Genomic DNA, 18831 nt, shown 5'->3' with positions numbered 1-18831 from the left:
TGCATTTTATTCTTTCATTTTTTTTTTTCTTGATGGTTAAACCACTTTTGTGCCACAAATTATTTTAGGGGAAGGAAAAATTCTGGAAATTTGGCACAGCCTTGTGGACTTATTTACTATGAAAACACAACAATAACATATTTCAGAATAATTCCCACTTATGTAGTAATATTTGTGTAAATTAATATATTTTAATTCTTATTTTATAACTAATGCTAGCGATTGTTTCCTTAATAATAAAAAAACAGACTTTTAAACAGCTCTTTAAAAAGGAATTAAATAGCCATACATGCCAAAATAACCCCAATGCAACAATTCATCTTTGAAAAAACTTGTTTATTTCTTTTTAAAAAAACCTTTCTTCGTTTCTATGGTTACTGAAAAAAGTAGCCAGAAGAGTAACAAGTGAAGAGTTTAGTGTAAGAAAACTAAGAAGATTGAAGGAGCTGAAAGGGGGAGGGTCAAAGTGGTGGGGGAGGGGTGCAGTTGAACGGTAGAAGAAGAGGAAGGCTACAGCAAAATTCCCAAATCCTTCCAACCACAGTCCATAAAGTAGAAAACGTACATGGAAAACAACAAAAAGTATGTGCAATCGGTCACACCTTGGCCGTAAAAAAACATGGGCGTGGTGGAAGCGGACCCCACCACACTCCCACCCTCACACACACATTCACACACACACACACACACACTATTGACGAGTCAGCATATTCTGCATCCAATCGCCTTGTTTGGACACGGGTTTGACTCCGGAGTCATGAAAGGCTTAACTAAAATTAAATAAGAGTAAAATAAAATAACACTTTTTAAAATCGACATAATATAATAAAAAATTATTGAAGAAAAAAATACATGAAAAAAGTGGTCGCATGGAGGCTTTTTACCTCATACCGATTGAAAAAGAGTTTTGTCAAAAATTATTTACAACACGTTTTGCATCAAGTTGTCGTTATTTGCCGTCTTGTTGCCCGCACTACACTTTCAAACGTCAAAAATGAACCTCCTATCATTTAGGCCGGCGTTACGAATGCAGAATAGCAGCAGCGAGAGGGTGGTGGTGCAAGTCAACATTTCCCCTCACCCGAATTGTTGGCGTTTCAAGTTTTCTCAGCGCACCAGCCTTGAGTGCAGCTCCTCGTCGCCGTCCCTGGATTCGGGTCGGAAACCGAGAGGAGAAATTTAAAAAAAAAAGAAACAAAAAAAAAAAGGCTAGCAGAATGATGCTAACGCGATGCTAGGTACAAATGTCCAATGCGAGCAAACAATCAGAATGCAGCAAGAATGCACTGAAAGCACCAATTGTTTCTTAAAAAAACCCAAAAAACAACACATCCTATTTGGTAAAAAGGCACAGTAGTCCAACAGTTCAGTGAAGACATTTCCTCTACATTTTTTGTCCCAAGAATGATAGGAATAAAACTTGTCAACAATGTGGATAATAATATGAATCATTCAAAAAAAAAAAAAAAAAAAAAAAAAGAGGTTGATGGCCTCGCTGTTTGTGTTTTGCGCACAGCGGGCGATACTCAGCTGCCTGATAAATAAATACAAAGAATAAATAAATGCAGTGTCGGATCGACGTAGGAATAAATTAACTGCGGGGGTCTTTAGGATTCCTCACCGCCACCCCAACTCTTCTTGGATTACATTCGTCAGTTGATGACATCATTTTTTCTTCCCACCTGACACCTACTGTACACGAACGTTCACTTCTTTTTTGTCCCGTCTTGCTCCATCGTCATCATGCTCAGTTACTTCCTCTCCAGACAGGAAGTGGTGTGTGCTGATTGCTTCGACAATTGAGCTACAAGAGTTTGCTTGCTGCGTTTTTTGTTTTTTTTTACAGAATTGTGATTATCCACTCTTTCTTCGGCGCCTCTGGTCTCACCCCGTCTTCGCTCACAGGAAGTGCGCCGAAACGGAGCTGCGTGTCCTCAGGTGTCCGAGTGCGCGGGGCGGCACGCCCGGGTCAGAGGCTTGACCGCGGCGTGGCTGGACGGGCTTCGACTCTGACAAGTCTGTGTCTCGCTAAGGGGCTCGGCAGGCTGGCTTTGGCACCGGGCGACTTTCTTGAGACTCTTGGTGTGCTTGGAGGGCGTGGTGGAGGAGATGGCGCTGTCCTGCGTGGCCGGGCCGCCCCTGCTGCCGGCCGGGATCGGCTGGTCATCGCTACGAGCCGTCGCCGTGCTCTCCTGTGACGGACAGGTCTTGCGCGGGGACAGGATGGGAGCAACGTGCATCCACGTGAGGCTCGGCTCCGACCCCCGGCACGTTTTGAACTTGCCGTCGCTTTTGTTCCTCTTTGCGTTGCCACTCATGTCTGGTGAAGACAGTAATGGCGAAGCGGGGGAAGGGCGGCGGCCGACGTCTTCTTCACCCCCGTCTTGCTTTTTGGTCGTCGTCTTCTCTTCGGGACTGAGGCGAGGGCACTTGGGCATCCCTGGAGACGTCGTTGGAGAGTCTGTCCCCGTCCAGCTGAGTCTGCGTTTCTGCAATGTGAAGTCAGTTTGGTTCACATTTGATTGTGTTTCCATTGCACAAGGACAACAATTATCCCACTTTTAAGCACCCCGTTTGTTAAAGGGGTCTTTAAGAAAGTTAATTAATCTGTTCCAGGGTCAAACTGTCACCATAACTGTGCACAAACAGTACAGGACAGCACTCCTATTATAATTAATTCCATCCATCTTCTTCCGCTTATCCGAGGTCAGGTCGCGGGGGCAGCAGCTCAAGCAAAGAAGCCCAGACTCCAGCTCCTCCCGGGGGATCCCGAGGCGTTTCCAGACCAGCCGGGAGACAGTCTCCCTACCGTGTCCTGGGTCTTCCCCGTGGCCTCCTACCGGTCGGACGTGCCCTAAACACCTCCCAAAGGAGGCGTCCGGGTGGCGTCCTGACCAGATGCCCGAACCACCTCATCTGGCTCCCTTTGATGTGGAGGAGCAGCAGCTTTACTTTGAGCTCCTCCCAAATGACAGAGCTTCTCACCCTATCTCTAAGGGAGAGCCCCGCCACCCGACGGAGGAAACTCATTTTGGCCGCTTGTACCCGTGATCTTATTCTTTCGGTCATAACCCGAAGATCATGACCATAGGTGAGGTTATGAACGTAGATCGTCTAGTAAATCGAGAGCTTTGCCTTCCGACTCAGCTCCTTCTTCACAAAGACAGACCAATGCAGGGTCCGCATCACTGCAGACGCCACACCGGTCTGCCTGTCGATCTCACCATCCACTCTTCCTTCCCTTGTCAACAAGACCCCGAGGTACATGAACTCCTCCACTTGGGGCAGGATCTCCTCCTCTACCCGGAGATGGCACACCACCATTACCCAGGCAAGAACCATGGACTTGGAGGTGCTGATTCTCATCCCAGCCTTTGGCTGCCACTCAGCTCACATTGCACCCAACCTTTAAGCCCCCTCCTATGAGTGGTGAGCCCATTTGAGGGGTATAATTAATGATCTATTATTATTATTAATAAATGAATTCACTTTGTTGCTTGTGCACGCTGAGAAAGGGTTCATGATGCAATAAAGACTATAATTGGAGTGCTGTCCTGTAACTTTTGTAAACAATTTTTTTTTTTTTTAGGATTAAGAGCTTGTTCACACTTCTGAGGGTTGAGTGTGTTTGTTTGCACTTCTGAACAAAAACAAAAACCTATTTAACTGTACTGGGCGATAAATCGATATCAATATATATTGCAATCAAAAATGTATTTGATAAACTCTTTTTGTTTTTCTTCCTTGTCGGGAGAAAACGGAAGTTGCGAAGCGATGTTGGTTGCGTGACCAAAGACACTTGCTCTCTGGTAACCGAGCAACGCAGGAAGTGATCACTGATGGGAGCGACACGCTAACAGCCAATCAGGTAACAGTATCAACTATCAAGTTTGGTTGTCTCCCGGTTGATTCTTTGCATGGAGTGGGAAAAGTACAATAAAATTCAAAACTGCTTGTTCTCTAAGGATGTCTGGCAGGTGACGATACTTTATTAGAAATAATAAAGCCTTGTTATAATCAACTAATTGTACTGAGCAACCAGGACAGAGACGCGTGGTCTCCTTTTCTAAAGTTCCATCTCTTGTTGTAAGGCTAATTTATCTCCCAAAGTTAGTTTTTTGTTGGCCCAAACATAATAATTAAATTAATTTATTATTAACGAGACATTCTTTTCGATCTTGCACTATCCAATTTGCTTTGTCCCTTTTAAAACAAAGATTTTTTGGGCTAGATATTTTAGCATATATTCACAAAGGGTGTGAATCTTTGGACACCTAACGAGTCGATCCAATTCCTGGGGTGACGATTCTACTCAAAATCGATTCTCGATTCAGATTCTCACAATGTAATATTTGGTATATTAATTATAATACAACTTTTTCAAAACAGGTTACAGGTTAGAAAAGCACATTCTGGTTGCATCATGGAGATGCCCCCAAATTGGCTTTTTAAAAATTGGTTCTCATAAAAAAATACAAATATATATGTATATATATGTGTTTTATATATACATTTATGTGTTTTATATATATATATATATATATATATATATATATATATATATATATATATATATATATATATATATATATATATATATATACCTGTACATATATATAACATACACACACATATATACAGTATATATTATCTTTTTTTGTTGGTTTGTTTAAACTAATTTTTGAAATTATGAATTGATTTAGAACGGGGATGAATAAGTATCGCAATTCGTGTTTTTTTTGTGCGCCCCTAATATTCACATATATTGGATTGGTTTTAGCATCTTTAAATGTACAAAATGCATCAAAAGTTTGAACACTTTGTTTTTTGGTTGTTGCCACACTTTTCCTCTGTGAACTGTAACAATAACTGACTGGTAACTTGATGTTCCGAGCGCACCCTCACCTTCACTGGGATATGCGACTGATCCCTGTGCTTGTGCGGCGGCGTGGTGACCGGCGTGGTGACTGGTGTGGTGACGGACGTGGTGACGGGCGTGGTGACCGGCGCGTCTTGGAGAGAGCGGGCGGGGGAGGATGCCATGCTGGAGGCGGTCGACGCGGGCGGACTTGTGATTTGGGGAAACCAAAGCTTCAGCATCATCTCCACCTGCAGCAGAGTTTTGAGGTACTTCTCTCTGTAAGAAGAAATCCAGAATGAAGTCAGTGAGGACGTGTTTCATATGTTAATTATGGCCTTTAGATGCTTTTCATCCAAGTCAAGAAGTGAGTTGGCAGGGTGGGGGTGGGGAAAGTCTTACCCGCTGTTTGGTCTCTGTAAAACACCCACGATTCTCTGGATTCGATCCATGGCGACACTCTGCTGGAAACTACTTAGACCTGCCAATCATAAACATAATACTCCAGTTAGCGATAGCGCAGACGCCAGAGTCGACAACAGTAAAGCCATACTTCTGATTGGCTGGAAACACCTGCTGTTACATACTTTTATGTCAAACATGTTTCAGCAGCTGTGGGCGTTTGTACTACATGCACGTAAACAGCATTAATGATAACTGCAGGAAAACTCCCAACAGTTAGTATTACAGTATTAAATTAAAATGATTGAAAAAACCGTGATTGATAACTGCACTTTGATAAACCTTAAGGAACGACGAGCGTTGGCTTGCTAGCGAGCTTAAATGCTAACATGAAAACAAGCGACATTTACGTCCTTTCCTATTAGGAAACAGAACTGATCACTCAATTTGAATTAATCGAAGAAAAACAAAACATTTTAAAACGTTTACAAATTAAAATGAAAGAAGATACACATATTTAAAACACACTAACAAAAACCATATTGCTCTTATGAAGTCGGAAGAATTTTTTTTTTCCTCTGGCAAGATTGTGTGGCTATTTATTTTAGTTATTAAACAAAACATACAACTTGGTTAAAAGTACTTTTTGAGCACATTCACCAATTCCGCAATAATATTGCTAACAGTGATAATTTTGGTCACAATAACTTTATTTAGCCATTCTATTTATTGTTTCAGTAACAGAGACAGAAGCTATTTTAATTGCTTTTGGTTGTGATTTTTATTCTGGGCCCAAATTTTGCTAAGAGAGTATTTTTTTTTTTTTTTTTAACCTTAAATATTTCAAAGCTTACATTACAACTACAATGTTAAAATATATGAGAAATACAAGTTTATTGCATTTCAAAGGGTATACTTGCATTATTATTATTATGTATTATCATTATATCAGTGGTTAATTTGGCCTCAAAATAATGTTGACAATAATATCGTTTATCGGCACTAATTTGTAGGTCAATATTTTGTCCAGAAAAATTTGGTATCGGCCCAGGCCTAAGTGGAACCTCGGTTTTTGTATGCCTCACTTTTCATTTTACGAAAAAAATGTTGCCCTGGTTTTCAAATAATATACATGTATGTATATATGTACATTTATATGCTAGCACGTCTTCCAGAGCACTTGGGGGCGTAGGAATGATATAAGGATGCTTACCACGGTCGAATCGCCCTTTCTTTAGTCCATTCAGCAGCTGCAGCAGAGGTCTGACAAAACCTTGCAACTCAGCACACTGTGACAAGAAGTGAGAGGAAGACAGATCAGTACAAAGTCTGGCTTGTCCCTGCAGGGCCTTCTTCAATCGTGGAAGTTCAGCGTTACCTCACCTTCTGAGCAAACAGGAGATCACGCTGGGATTTGGGAACCTGACCCGTAGGACGAGCGTTGTGCGCCGCCTTGTTCCCCGTCCCGTACGCCGCCTCCTCTTCCTCGTCTTTGTCAGTGAAGCCGTCGCACGCCCACTGCGACCCGGGGCTCTCCGACGCCCGGGCCGAAGAGCCGCCCGCGCCATCGAGGACGGCCGAGGAGCAGCTGTCCGTCAGGAAGACATCGGTGTCGTCGGAGTCGCTGAGCAGGAGGCTGTCGCTGGAGCTCAGGGAGTCGAAGGAAGGCTGGGAGGAAGTGCTGCCCTGGGACTGCATCTCTGTTTTGGGGAAACCAAATGGCAGACAAACATTAAAAATGTTGAATTGCACAAAACGGAGGGAGCTCGAGTGTCCTACTTTAACGGAGTAGCCAGTCGGCGCACAATGTCTGGCGCCCATTGAAGAGGAGGGAAGAGAGTAAAAACGAGGGGGATGGGAGCTTGTGCGTAGAGTAGTAGTGTAGTGGAATCAGAATAGGCCGTCTCTTTCACTGCTTCCAGTGCTCTGCTAAAGCCCCGCCCGCTCTGTCGCTGGCTGGCGCTCCATCCTTCCCCCCACCCAACGCCACTACCGCCATCGCCTGCCGACAAACTCCCTCCCCTCGCACACACACACACCCCTCTCTTTCCTCTCTGTATGCCTCTCATCTCCCTTCAGCTCATCCTCAGAGCCTTCCTGTCCTCCCCCCTTCACATTTTGAATTCTAGTCCTTTCTCCCCCAACCCTTCTCAGTGTAAGCCCTGGGGGAGGTCACAGAGATACTCACTTTTACTACCAGCATAGGATTTTAAGAACGCCACAAGAACGAGAAGAAAAGGGCAGTATATGGCTTCCCTTAGTTGTCAAGAATCTCCGTTGAGAAATTGGGGGTTCATATCTGTGTTGTAAACATTTGTTTTTCTCCCATAGGAGATACTCACTACCACACAGGATTGTAATAAAGTCATAGAGCAAGAAGAAAAGGCAGTATATGACTTCCCAGTCCCGAGATCTGTTGTAAACATCTCTGTGTGGAGTTTACAAGTATACTCCGGCTTCCTCCCACATTCCAATAAGCATGCAAGTCCGGACTAAACGTAGTCCCCTAAATTGTCCGGCGGTATGAATGGTTGTTTGTCTACATTTTGCCCTGTGATTAACTGGTGACGAGACCACGCCCCTCACTCTGAAAGGTCAGCTGGGTTACACTCAAGCTCACCCATGACCCTGATCAGAACAAGTGGGATAGAGGATGGAGGAATGGACCTCTTAATGACAGAATTTAACAGACTTCTATTAAAAACATTGAAGGATATGGACGGGGTGCACTTTGACACATTTACTTGCAAATAAAACACTAAAATCTGTGTTTTTAAATTTGTATTTCTATGTATTGTTTTAATTGGGTTCACCCTTTAAAATCGTTTTAATCACATTTATTTTTATATTTATTTATTTTTTATTCAGTCATTGGTGGAGCTAAGGATAGTATTTGAATCTTGTTTTTAATATTTTTGTGCAGCACTTTGGAAACATTTTTGTTGTTTAAAATGCGCTATATAAATATAGTGGATTGGATGGATAAACCCAACATGTTAATTAAATAACTATCTGTGCAAAACCTCCCCATCTAAGCTTGTATTATAGGCAACAAAATATATCATTATTATAGGCGTGAATCTTTGGGGGAAAAAACAGAATCGGGTCTCGATTCAAACTGATTTTCATACTGTTTTATTTGATAAAAAATAATTATAATTTTAAGGTTAGAAAAGATCCTTCTGGTTGCATGGAGATGGCCTAAAACATCTTTATAGAATAGATTTTTTATTCAATTTTTTTTATTTTCAAATCTTTTTTTTATGTTTTATTATGAAACGATTTAAAATCGATTCATGCATTTTTGTGCACCCCTAATACAATAACTGATTGATAATGGATTCATTTGATTTTTTTTTTTTTATATGCAGAGTGCATATAAGAACCGACCCCGCCCCCCTTTATACTTTTCAAAAATCGATTTATATATGTATATATTTTTTTCTATTTTATTTTATAGGTTTTAGGACATCGCCATGCAACCGGAAGGAGCTTTTCTAACGTGTTTTGAAAGAGTTTCATTATAATTATTATATCAAATAATACTTCGGAAGAATCGGTTTGAATCGAGAATCCATCCAGAATCGAATACTCACCCCACCAAAAAAAAAAATCGTAATTATACCAAAATATACACAAAGTACAGGCAAAACATAATAGTAATATATAAGCTAAATGTTAGCATAAACAGGATGCAGCTAGTCGAGAAACTTCTAGAAGCTCGCAGAAAAAAAAGAACGTGACTCACCCACTATTTGTGCTTTTTTTAAAAAAACCGAGCAGCTGCCACCAAAAAAAAGTAGATTTTTATCTCCAACTCAGTGAAGACTCGGCGAAAGGAGGAACATGGACCCGAGCGACACACATTTACTCCGCCGAGTGTGTCGTGCTGTGTCTCCTCCTCGCCACTACAGCGGCGTCAACATGTGCCGGCGTCCACGTGCCCGCGTCATCCTGGCAGCCCGTTGGTCCGCGGTGGGCAGGCGCCGCGCGCTCATTGGTCGAGGCCGGCAGCCAGTGATTGGCTTACGCGGCGCCGATTGGACGGCGGCGAGAGCCACTCCAAGCCCCGCCCACTCATGTGTTGCCATCGTGTTTTTGTGTGCAGGCTTGCCTTACTACGGAACGAGGGGGGCGTGAGCACGCGCGTGAGGGGGGACGCGGCGTGCGCGTGTACGTGCATGCATGTGTTTTGTGCACTGAAGCTCGAGTCAAACACTCATAGGCAGTAAGACAACCTTATGCAGCATATTTGTCTGTATATTATTTGTTGTTGATTATACCCTTCTATGGAAATAGAATAGAATAGAGTTTTATTGTCATTATTACAGTGAACAGGTCCAAAGAACAACGAAATTGGAGCAGATCCCCTAAGGTGCGTACACAATAATTTAGTAACATAAATAGTAAAAAAAGATTTTAAAAAAAGATAAAAAAGAAGATATGTATCTATATGTATATATCCACACACATGCACAAAGCCACACGTATGCATATATATTTGGGGTGTGGGAAAAAATCGATTCGAATTCGAATGGCGATTCTCACGTTGTGCGATTCAGAATCGATTCTCATTTTTTTAAAAATCGATTTTTTTTTGTTAATTTTTATTTATTTATTTAAAAACATTGTTTTTTTTGTTTTGTTTTTGTTTTTAATTAATCAATCCAACACAACAATACACAGCAATACCATAACAATGCAATCCAATTCCAAAATCAAACCCGACCCAGCAACACTCAGTTGCTGGGTCAACATAGCAGTGATTAAAAATCCCTCATTGACATTATCATTAGACATTTATAAAAAATTATAAAAAAAGAACAATAGTGTCACAGTGGCTTACACTTGCATCGCATCTCATAAACTTGACAACACACTGTGTCCAATATTTTCACAAAGATAAAATAAGTCATATTTTTGGTTCATTTAATAGTTAAAACAATCTTACATTATTGCAATCAGTTGATAAAACATCGTCCTTTACAATTATAAAAGCTTTTTACAAAAATCTACTACTCTGCTTGCATGTCAGCAGACTGGGGTAGATCCTGCTGAAATCCTATGTATTGAATGAATAGAGAATCCTTTTGAATCGGGGAAAAAAATCGGTTTTGAATCGAGAATCGTGTTGAATTGAAAAAAAAAAAAATCGATTTTGAATCAAATCGTGACCCCAAGAATCGATATTGAATCGAATTGTGGGACACCCAAAGATTCACAGCCCTAATATATATATATATATATATATATATATATATATATATATATATATATATATATATATATATATATATATATATATATATATATACACATATATATATAGATACTGTATATATATATATATATATATATATATATATATATATATATATACATATATATATATATATATATACACATATATACATATACTGTATACTGTATATACATACATACATACATACATACATACATACATACATATATATATATACATATATATATATATATATATATATATATATATATATATATATATATATATATATATATATATATATATATATATATATATATATATATATATATATATATATATATATACAGATTATAAAGATTCACAGCCCTATATATACATATACACCAGTGGTTCTTAACCTGGGTTTGATCAAACCCTAGGGGTTCGGTGAGTCGGCCTCAGGGGTTCGGCGGAGGTCAAGACACACCCGACTCATCGTGTAAATAAAAACTTCTCCCTATCGGTGTATTACGGATACGGCAACAGCAGAAGTCACACTGATTTGCAGGTGTGTAATTTGTTGTGAGTTTATGCACTGTGTTGGTTTTGTTGTTTGAACAAGGTGATGTTCATGTACGGTTCATTTTGTGCACCAGTAAAAAAACATGGTAACACTTTAGTATGGGGAACATATTCACCATTAATTAGTTGCTTATTAATATGCAAACTAGTAACACATTGGCTCTTAACTAGTCATTATTAAGTACTTATTAATGCCTTATTTGGCATGGCCTTATTATAGCCCTAACCCTCTAACCCTAACCAAATAACTCTAAATTAAGTCTTTGTTACTTAGAATATGTTCCCCATACTAAAGTGTTACCAAAAACATATAACTTTGTCTTGAATTTGAAAAAAAAACATCATTTTATTTTTCACTAAAGAAGGGTTCGGTGAATGCGCACATGAAACTGGTGGGGTTCGGTACCTCCAACAAGGTTAAGAACCACTAATATACACATATAACATTATTGCACATTATAGTCCGAAAAAATAAAAAAAGACATGACACATGAGGACCTGACGGACACATTGTGCTCACTCAGGCCTGTTTAATGCTCCTATGGCTCTTGGGTAAAAACTGTTTTTTAGTCTATTTGTGCCCGCTTTTAGCACCCTATAGCGTCTGCCCGAGGGTAGCAGTTCTAGGTGGCAGTGCCCTGGGTGGGATGGGTCTTTCAGGATGAAATACATAGAGTTTAAATACACTTGTAAAGAACATAATGTCATGGCTGTCTTGAGTATCCAATAATTTCTACAATCCTTATTTTTTTGTGATAGAGTAATTGGAGCACATACTTGTTGGTCACAAAAAAACATTCATGAAGTTTGGTTCTTTTATGAATTTATTATGGGTCTACTGAAAATGTGACCAAATCTGCTGGGTCAAAAGTATACATACAGCAATGTTAATATTTGCTTACATGTCCCTTGGCAAGTTTCACTGCAATAAGGCACTTTTGGTAGCTATCCACAAGCTTCTGGTTGGACTTTTGACCACTCCTCTTGACAAAATTGGTGCAGTTCAGCTAAATGTTTTGGTTTTCTGACATGGACTTGTTTCTTCAGAATTGTCCACACATTTAAGTCAGGACTTTGGGAAGGCCATTACAAAACCTTAATTCTAGCCTGATTTAGCCATTCCTTTACCACTTTTTACATGTGTTTGGGGTCATTGTCCTGTTGGAAGACCCGACTGCGCCCAAGACCCAACCTCCGGGCTGATGATTTTAGGTAATCCTCCTTTTTCATTGTCCCATTTACTCTAAGTAAAGCACCAGTTCCATTGCAACAAAACAGGCCCAGAGCATAATACTACCACCACCATGCTTGACGGTAGGCGTGGTGTCCTGGGATTAAAGGCCTCACCTTTTGTCCTCCAAACATATTGCTGGGTATCTTGGCCAAACAGCTCTATTTTTGTTACATCTGACCACAGAACTTTCCTTCAGAAGGTCTTATCTTTGTCCATGTGATGTCAGATGAAAATTGAGCTGTGTAGTCACAATACCCAGCAATATGTTTGGAGGAGAAAAGGTGAGGCCTTTAATCCCAGGAACATCATACCTACCTTCAAGCATGGTGGTGGTAGTATTATGCTCTGGGCATAATACTACCAGTTCCATTGTTTTGCTGCCAATGGAACTGGTGCCTTATTGCAGTGAAACTTGCCAAGGGACATGTAAGCAAATATTAACATTGCTGTATGTATACTTTTGACTCAGCAGATTTGCTCACATTTTCAGTAGAGCCATAATAAATTCATAAAAGAACCAAACTTCATGAATGTTTTTTGTGGCCAACAAGTATGTGCTCCAATCACTCTATCACAAAAAAATAAGAGTTGTAGAAATGATTGGAAACTCAAGACAGCCATGACATTATGTTCTTTACAAGTGTATGTAAACTTTTGACCACGACTGTATATATATTTTTAAAAGTTATCATTTTTAGAGAAAGAACAATTGCTAGATTTTATTAAATTAAAAACACATTTTATTATATTATGGCATTGATGGCCCACACACAGCACATTATAAAAATAATATTAAAAAAAGAAAAACATAAAGCAGTGGAATAAACGAGGTGAAGTGTAATGTTGACTCTCATAACAAAGCTGCCATGCAGGCTGTTTTTTTTCTTCTTTAAAGCTGTCATTGCTCAAAAAATAAAAAATAAAAAATTCTATGTTGTTATGAATTATTGACCTATTCAAGGCTCCGATTACTTGACATCAAATATTCAACTTTGAAATATCTGAGAGAAAATATTGCATATTTTGCCATATAAAAAAGTGTGCCATATTAAACACTAAGTTATCTTTCACAAAAAAAGGCATAAAACAAATGATAATTAAAAGAAACATGAAAAAAATGATGAAAACTAAAACTCGACGGAGAGACTTAAGCATTGAAAGTTAAAAAACAAGAACAACTGATTTATCAACACTTTTATGAGTGGGACCTTTTTGGGTGCCCAAAAGTGTTGGTGGGATTTTTTTTTAAACTGTCATTGTTCAAAAAGTAATAATGAATCAAAATACATTTTGTTATGAATGATTGACCTATTCAAAGCTCCTATTACTTTAAATCAAATATTCTATTTTGAAATATTTGAGAGAAAATATTGCATATTTGGTGTGTTTGCCATATAAAAAAGTACCATATAAAACACTAAGTTATCTTTGACAAAAAAAGGCGTAAAATAAATAATAAAAAAAATACAGGAAAAAATGATGAAAACTTAAAATCGACGGGGAGACTTAAGCATTGAAAGTAAAAAAACAAAACAATTATGACTTATCAACACTTTTATGAGTGGGGCCATTTTGGGTCCCCAATAATTTTGGTGGGGTTGTTTTTAAACTGTCATTGTTAAAAAAGTAATAATGAATCAAAATAAATGTTATTAATTATTGACCTATTCAAGGCTTCACATCAAATATTACACTTTGAAATATTTGAGAGAAAATATTTTGTGTTTGCCATTTAAAACAACAAAGTTATCGTTGACAAAAAGACATTAAAACAAAAAAACAAAAACAAAAAATTCTATGTTGTTATGAATTTTTGCCTATTCAATGCTCCTATTACTTGAAATCAAATATTCCCCTTTGGAAAATTTGAGGGAAAATATTGCATATTTTGTGTGTTTGCAATATAAAACACAAATTTAAATTTGACCAAAAAAAAAAGGAATAAAACAAATCATAATTTTTAAAAAAAATTAAAAAAAATTATGAAAACTTAAAACCGACTGACAGATCTGATGTTGTTATGGAGACTTAAGCATTGAAAGTAAAAACAAAACAAAACTATGACTTATCAACACTTTTATTAATGGGGCCTTTTTGGGTCCCCAGGAATGTTGGTGAGATTTTTTTTAAACTAAGTAATAATGAATCAAAATACATTTTGTTAATAATTATTGACTTATTCAAGCCTCAGATTACTTCACATCAAATATTACACTTTGAAATATTTGAGAGAAAATATTTTGTGTTTGCCATTTAAAAAAACAAAGTTATCTTTGACAAAAAGGCGTTAAAACAAATAAACAAACAAAAAAAAAAACCATGAAAAAAATCATAACATTTTTTAATTGACGGATGGATCTGAAGTTGTTTTAGAGACTTAAGCATTGAAAGTTTAAAAAACAAACAGCAACTCTAACTTAACACTTTTATGAGTAGGGACATTTTGGGTCCCCAATAAGTTTAGTGAGATTTTGTTTTTAAACCGTCATTGCGCAAAAAATAATAATGAATCAAAATCAATGTTGTTAAGAATTATTGACCAATTCAAAGATCTCATCACCTTACAAAAAATATTCCACTTTTAAATATTTTTGGTGGAAAAGTACTGCATATATTGTGTGTTTGCCATAAAAAAAACGAAGTTTTCTTTGACAAACAGGGTATTAAAAAACAAAGCATGGACGGACAGATCTGAAGTTTATCTAGACTAGAGACTTGAGTGTTGCAAGTTAAAAAAAAAAGTCTATGTATAATTTATTTTTAACACTTTTATGACTGTGGCCCTTTTGGAGCCCCAGGTATTTAAAAGGTCTAAAAATAACAACAAAAAAACTGTCAAACTGTCATTACTCAAAAAATAATAATGCTATGTATTATTGACCAATTTAATGCTTAGTTACGTCACAACAAATATTCTACGTGGACATTTAAAAAAAAAAAATTGGACTAAAAACAAACAAACAAAAACAAAACTTTATATCGACACCATGCACTGAAATTGATCTCGACATTAAATCGTTGAATAAAAAAATAAAATATGACTTATTTTTATCATTTTTATTTTAAACAGTTTTATTTTCAACATTATTATGACTGACCAAACTTAAGGGGGGGCCCTAAAGGTTAAACTTTTTTTTTTATTGTTTTGGTTTTGAGCATGAAAAATATCAAAATGGCTCCCTCATGCTTTCATTCTTTAGTGCAGGGTTTTCCAACCACTGTGTCGCGGGAGATTATCTAATTTAACCTAATTGGGTTAAAAATATTTTTTGCAAAACAGTAATTATAGTCTGCAAATGATGTGTTGTTGTTGAGTGTCGGTGTTGTCTAAAGCTCGGCAGAGTAACCGTGTAATACTCTTCCATATCAGTAGGTGGCAGCAGGTAGCTAATTGCTTTGTAGATGTCGGAAACAGCGGGAGGCAGGGTGCAGGTAAAAAGGTATCTAATGCTTAAACCAAAAATAAACAAAATATGAGTGCCCCTAAGAAAAGGCATTGAAGCTTAGGGAAGGCTATGCAAAACTAAACTAAAACTGAACTGGCTGCAAAGTAAACAAAAACAGAATGCTGGACAACAGCAAAGACTTACAAGCAAAGACGGCGTCTACAATGTATATCCGAACATGACATGACAATCAACAATGTCCCCACAAAGAAGGATAAAAACAACTGAAATATTCTTGATTGCGAAAACAAAGCAGATGCGGGAAATATCACTCAAAGGAAGACATGAAACTGCTACAGGAAAATACCAAAAAAAGAGAAAAAGCCACCAAAATAGGAGCGCAAGACAAGAACTAAAACACTACACACAGGAAAACAGCAAAAAACTCAAAATAAGTCAGGGTGTGATGTGACAGGTCGTGACAGTACACCTACTTTGAGACAAGAGCTATATTGATGCATGCTTGGTTATGCTTTAAAGTCATATCCAACAATTGCGACACCGACTTTTTACTGTCAACTGAGTTTCGTTTTTTAATGATTTTTGCTGGTGGTGTGCCCTGGCTCAAAAAAGGTTGAAAAACACTGCTTTAGTGTGCAAAGTTTGAACACCACTGGCTTAATGGATAACCAATTTTGTTTGAAATTAGCACCATAACCCCCCTCTGTTGTTTGCTGAGGGGGCATAAATACTGGCGGTTCAATTTGCTGGTTTAGGTCAAGGTTGCATGTGAAAACCTAAAAAAAAAAGGATACTTTGCCTCACATTCACACTGGTGTTTTTGCCAAGGCTGTTGGTTGGGTTATTGACCCCCACTCTCAGCTATAAATAATCTAATTTGTCTATAAAATGGATAAAGGTACACCTATGCATTACATTGCATCCTTATTAACATTAAAGACAACAACAACAATATAAATAAAGAAATATAGATCAACTTACAACAAGGAGTTAACTTTATCAACATTTGTAACAGAAAATATTTAAAGTGCATCAATTGCCTGAAATTCAAAAACATTTTTAAACCTTGTTTTAACTATAAATATTTTTGCCAGACTTTAACCATTAGATACTAAAAAAAATAAAAATAAACAAACTAAGAAAATATCAATACATTCAATTGATCAGCAACTAACTCAGTATATGCAATTTAAAAAAAACAGCATGAACTGAAACGCTAATGTTAGCATGCTGACGTTTACTATGTGTAAAATTACCTAGTTATATGAGTTTGAGGTGTGCGGCTGCAAAATTATCGAAAAAAATTAGCATGCTAACGTAAGCATGATAAAAATGAGCATATCTCAATTACCAAGTTATATGGCTCTGGGAGAGAGCGACAAAATTGGCTGAAAAAATTAGCATACCAGCATGCTAACGTCAGCATGCTAACAGTTAACATGTGTCAAGTGCCGATTTATATGGCTAGGGTGTATGGCGGCAAAATTGAAAAGGTTAGCATGCTAATGTTCGCATGATAAAATGCTAACTGTTCATATGCTAACAGTTAGCATATGAGAAGTACCAAGTTATACTACCGTATTTTCTGGACTATAAGTCGCAGTTTTTTTCATAGTTTGGCCGAGGTTGCGACTTATACTCAGGAGCGACTTATGTGTGAAATTATTAACACATTAGCGTAAAATACCAAATAATATTATTTAGCTCATTCACGTAAGAGACTAGACGTATAGGATTTCATGGGATTTAGCGATTAGGAGTGACAGATTGTTTGGTAAACGTATAGCATGTTCTATATGTTATAGTTATTTGAATGACTCTTACCATAATATGTTACGTTAACATACCAGGCACGTTCTCAGTTGGTTATTTATGCCTCATATAACGTACACTTATTCAGCCTGTTGTTCACTATTCTTTATTTATTTTAAATTGCCTTTCAAATGTCTATTCTTGGTGTTGGGTTTTATCAAATACATTTCCCCAAAAAATGCGACTTATACTCCAGTGCGACTTATATATGTTTTTTTCCTTCTTCATTATGCATTTTCGGCTGGTGCGGCTTATACTCCGGAGCGGCTTATACTCTGGAGCGATTTATACTCCGGAGCGATTTATACTCCGAAAAATACGGTAACTTTATCAACATTTGTGACATAAAATATTCAAAGTGCATCAAATTGCCTGAAATTCAAAACAAATGTTAATCCTTGCTTTAACTATAAATATTTTTGCCAGACTTAAACCATTAGATACTAAAAAAATAAAAATAAACAAACTCAGAAAATATCAATAAATTCAAATTGATCAGCAACTAAATCAGGATATGCAATTTCCAAAAAACAGCTGTGAATGCTGTATGTGTGTGAGCCAAACTGAAATGCTAATGTTAGCATGCTGTGTAAAATTACCTAGTTATAGGTGTTTGAGGTATGCGGCTGCAAAATAAGCAAAAAAACGTACTAACGTTAGCATGATAAAAAACAGCATATCTCAATTACCAAGTTATATGGCTCTGGGAGAGAGCGACAAAATTAAGTTAACATATGTCAAGTGCCAATTTATATGGCTAGGGTGTATGGCGGCAAAATTGAAAAGTTTAGCATGCTAATGTTCGCATGATAAAATGCTAACTGTTCATATGCTAACAGTTAGCATACGAGAAGTACCAAGTTATAGTATATGACTCTGGGGTTGAAAAAGTTTGGCTGAAAAAGTTAGCATACTGGCATGCTAATGTCAGCATGCTAACAGTTAACACATGTCAAGTGCCAAGTCACATGACTCTAGGGTGTACGGTGGCAAAATTGTCTGAAAAAGTTAGCATGGTAGCATGAACATGCTAACAGTTACCATACGTCAAGTGCCAAGTTATATGACTGTGGTGGACGGTGGCAAAAGTTTGCATGATAACATGCTAACTGTTAGCATATGACAAGAACCAAGTTACAGTATATGACTCTAGGTTTGAAAAAGTTTGCATTCTGGCATGCTAATGTCACCATGCTAACATATTTCAAGTACCAAACTATATGACTCTGGAGTGTACAGCGGCAAAGATTGTCCTCCAAAGATTGTCTCACTCCACAGCAAGAGTGGCCACTAACAAACTGTTCTGGCGAAC

At 37.8% G+C, this 18831-nt stretch overlaps 1 protein-coding gene across 4 annotated transcripts in view; it reads right to left on the bottom strand.

Moving 5' to 3' along the window:
* Positions 1 to 315: 315 nt before the first annotated feature.
* The window catches only part of ciarta (circadian associated repressor of transcription a), a 248376-nt gene continuing 229860 nt past the window's right edge, over positions 316 to 18831 (bottom strand). For 3 of the 4 annotated variants that reach the window (XM_062029663.1, XM_062029661.1, XM_062029660.1), the window contains 5 exons: positions 6644 to 6960; positions 6474 to 6549; positions 5261 to 5339; positions 4906 to 5137; positions 316 to 2489 (listed from right to left, as the gene is read on the bottom strand). In XM_062029663.1, the coding sequence (XP_061885647.1) occupies positions 1935 to 2489; positions 4906 to 5137; positions 5261 to 5339; positions 6474 to 6549; positions 6644 to 6958 (1257 nt within the window). In that variant the 5' untranslated portion in view covers positions 6959 to 6960 and the 3' untranslated portion in view covers positions 316 to 1934. Of the gene's footprint in view, positions 2490 to 4905; positions 5138 to 5260; positions 5340 to 6473; positions 6550 to 6643; positions 6961 to 9008; positions 9182 to 18831 lie in introns of those variants that run through there. The other variant, XM_062029662.1, reaches the window with a different exon arrangement.

This window comes from Entelurus aequoreus, linkage group LG20 (assembly GCF_033978785.1).
Source record: "Entelurus aequoreus isolate RoL-2023_Sb linkage group LG20, RoL_Eaeq_v1.1, whole genome shotgun sequence".
Classification (NCBI taxonomy): Eukaryota; Metazoa; Chordata; class Actinopteri; order Syngnathiformes; family Syngnathidae; genus Entelurus; species Entelurus aequoreus.
The sequence above is the reverse complement of the archived record's forward strand: the minus strand, read 5'-3'. Positions and strand labels throughout refer to the sequence as shown.